The sequence below is a fragment of the Miscanthus floridulus genome, chromosome 9 (assembly GCF_019320115.1).
Source record: "Miscanthus floridulus cultivar M001 chromosome 9, ASM1932011v1, whole genome shotgun sequence".
Lineage (NCBI taxonomy): Eukaryota > Viridiplantae > Streptophyta > Magnoliopsida > Poales > Poaceae > Miscanthus > Miscanthus floridulus.
The window spans coordinates 46,563,350-46,566,679 of NC_089588.1; the positions used below are offsets into that span (position 1 = coordinate 46,563,350).

The 3,330-nt window shown below is 45.8% G+C and overlaps 1 protein-coding gene and 1 long non-coding RNA gene across 2 annotated transcripts; one reads left to right on the forward strand and one right to left on the reverse strand.

The window, feature by feature from the left end:
• The first annotated feature begins 329 nt into the window (after window positions 1–329).
• LOC136479806 (uncharacterized) lies at window positions 330–983 on the forward strand. The gene has a single exon (XM_066477549.1). It carries the CDS (start codon window positions 330–332, stop codon window positions 981–983), a length of 654 nt encoding a protein of 217 aa, XP_066333646.1.
• A 1,130-nt stretch (window positions 984–2,113) lies between these two features.
• LOC136483231 (uncharacterized) lies at window positions 2,114–2,548 on the reverse strand. Its single transcript, XR_010765364.1, has 3 exons — window positions 2,500–2,548; window positions 2,328–2,420; window positions 2,114–2,246 (listed from the first exon to the last, which is right to left on the reverse strand). It is a non-coding gene; the product is annotated as an uncharacterized lncRNA (long non-coding RNA).
• Window positions 2,549–3,330: the final 782 nt, after the last annotated feature.

The window sequence follows — 3,330 nt, forward strand, 5'->3', positions numbered from 1 at the left end:
AAATAGGAATTATAGGGGCAGCTGGTGTTACAACCGCCCCTACAAATTATTTTTTAGAGGCGGCTGGTGTTACCAACCGCCCCTACAAATATAGTTGTAGGGACGGCTAGTGACACAAGCCGCCGCATCTACAAATCGATTTGTAGGGATGGCTTGAGAACCGCCCCTACAAACCCTTAAACCGTCTCTACAAACCATCGTCGACCGCCTCTACAAATGCTTACTATAGTAGTGGGATATGCCTGCAAAAGTTACGTTGGCTGAAAGCATTAATTACTAATGTAAACCTTATCTTCGTTTGATGGACTCCCGAGGACTACGCAGCAGAAATGTACCAAACTGTAAATGATCCTCCACCCGAGATCTCCCATCGCGCCCAACCGGAGCACAAGCTGAAGCTGATGACCAGCGCCACGCCGTACTTTTGCGACGGCTGCAAGGAGCTGGGTTATGGGGTCAGGTACACGAGAGATTGTGGCGGCGGCCATTCCATCCACCTCCACACGCATTGCGCGCTCGCAGGTGACACTCTTGTGCATCCTCTCTATGGCTATGGCAAGATGGAGTTCCGCTTGCTCCTGGAGCCCCCGTCCGCTGTCCAGGGCAGGGCCTGCGACGGTTGTGGCGAGCCCACGCTCGATTACGTCTACCACTGCTTCGAACAAGACCTCGACATCCACCCGGGCTGCGCCACACTGCCGCAACGCATCGTCCACGACGGCCGGGCCTTAGAGCTGCGCTGGAAGGCATCGCGACCGTGTGTCCAGTGTGGAGACAATAAGGGCCGCCGCAGTATGTTCTGGGCGTACAGCTCCTACTTCGATGGCGAGGTTGTTGACCTACACGTGGCGTGCCTCAAGGAAAATGCTCGTATCAGCTGGGAGGCCACCTACCGTAATCGCATGCATGAAAGGTACGGCAAGATTTCTCTCGTCGTTGCTAGCGTTGTCTGCTCACTGGTTTTTGGAACCCAGTGGCCATGACAGCCACGCGCCATTTTGCTCGTTAAATTGTTGACTTCTTCGATCTGTACGCATGTCGTAGAGTCATTATGTAGTCTGTTATATTATCTTTCCTTGTTTAGTGTTGCGTCAATCCCGCATGCATGAGCTCCGACCTGTGGAGGCCATGGCCATGCGCACCACAGGGGCGTGGCGACAGGCCGCGAGAATAGCTTGCTGGTGACTAGGCTATCGGTCATGGGGATGGACACGATCAAACTGCGATGTGAGAAGCATCCGTGTCTTTCCTTTGCTTGTTCTGCTTTTTTTCATAAAAACTAGTATCATGTTCGTGCTTTACAACATGAAAAATAATGATATGATAATTAAGGTTGAACATATATTGTATTATTAAAGTTAAAATGATAGTTTGAGTGTGATGCTATTAGCAACAATTCGTTTATAGTCATTACATGACTTTTCACAAGCATGAACAATTAGAAAATAACAATATAATAATTCAAGTTTTGACCGAATAATCGTATAATTAGACCACTATTGTCAAATAACGCCACCATTATGAATGTTGAAACTGACAACCATGGCTCCTCTTCTGTTGGATGTCTACAATTTTTTTAGATCACTACTACAATAAGCATTTGTAGGGCGGCTGGCGATGGTTTGTAGAGGTGGCTCGGCCAGCCGCCTCTACCATACCGTCTCTACAAATCATGCATTTGTAGGGGCGGTTCCCAAACCGCCCCTACAAATAGATTTGTAGGGGCGGCCGTAGTACCAGCCGCCCCTATAATACCTATTTATAGGGGCAGTTCAGTCTAGAACCGCCCCTACAGTACATTTTTCTGATTTTTTTTCAAATTTACAATTCAAATTCGACCAGAACATATATATATATATATATATGCATATATAATTCAAATCTGACCACAAGCACAAGAGCATTATATAAACTACCATTACAAGTCTAATTCATAAGAATATATACAATCCATCATTAAATAGATATAATTCACAAGTCTAATTCGTTCCACAAGTCCAAATCGTCCCACAAGGTAAGACCAATGTCAAATTACATACACATTGTTATCAACGGCCTAGAGCTAGCCTTTCAGTCTCACGAAGGTGTTGGTACTGAGGATTTCTACCTAAGTCAGAATCTCGATCATGGTAGGTGCTTTTGACGTGTACAATCTGGTCCAATATAAAGTTGAAAAGGTCATCGACGAGCTCTAAGAGTTGGTCATCCTTGTCTGGGTCTCTTTTTATTTCTTTCTCTTCTTTCCACTACAAGAGAACAAGTTTTGGTTTAGTATTTCATATCATGTGCGAAGTTTTTATACTACGGGTGAAGAGGTTCAAACTTACCCTTAAGGGGTGTCTCCTGTAGGCACCGGTGTTACTCATCATAGAACATACATAGTATCCACAATGTACACTCCTAGGCTTCTGCTTGGGGCACTGTGTGTTTTGCATATGGAAATGTTAAGTAATGCTTTTGACAGCCATGTAATGGAGTACTAAAGTAAGTTACACTTACCGCACATAGTATTTTTATAGCCAGCATTTCCTTTCTTACTGGATCATGCCTTCCGTGATGTTGATTAACATAGAACCTAAATGCCATGTTCGAATTATTTTAGCAAATACAACTTATTAGTATCCAAAAGTGAACGTTACAAGTATGTATACAAACATATAAGCTAATGAGGATTGTCAATATGTATACATCTTGAGAATCGATATGAAGTCTTTGTATGTCACCGGGTCCCTATCTATTGAATCAAAGACACATGCCATGCTCCTCCCGACATCGACGCCTATACAAATCCAGTGGTTGCTGTATGGATTTACACTACACCACAACCCACCTTTCCCTACAATTATGTGTTGGTAAATCAAGGGTTTTGGCAACACATAATGTGTTGGCAATTCTTTACCTTTTTAGCGTCACTTAAACTGTCGGCAATAGTAATATAAGGCTACAACTTATATGTCGGCGTTTCTCCTTCCAACACATAAAGTGTTGGCGAAAGTTTTTAGACAAAAAAAGTGTTGTTGTATCCTACCTAAACCACTGTCCAAGTGTCGGCGAAGGGGTAGGCCCCGAAGACAAAAATAGGCTGCCCACCCTTCATTCCTTACTCCCTTTCCACTCACGCAGACTTCAGAAAAAAAGGAAAAACCTCGCTCTTGCGAGGGCGCAGTCGCCGAGTGCCGCCAGCATAGCTCCGACGTCAGGTGCCGCCACCGCAGCTTTGCCACTAGGCACCGCTAGCAGGGCTCCGCTACTGGGCACCGCCAGGAGCCGGTGCTGGAGGCTAGCACCCGGCGCGGCCGCCGCCGCTGACGCCCGCCCAAATCACCGCCT

What these genes read in the sequence shown, in the direction of transcription:
- LOC136479806 (XM_066477549.1), top strand. Translation starts at nt 330, where the DNA reads ATGTACCAAACTGTAAATGATCCTCCACCCGAGATCTCCCATCGCGCC.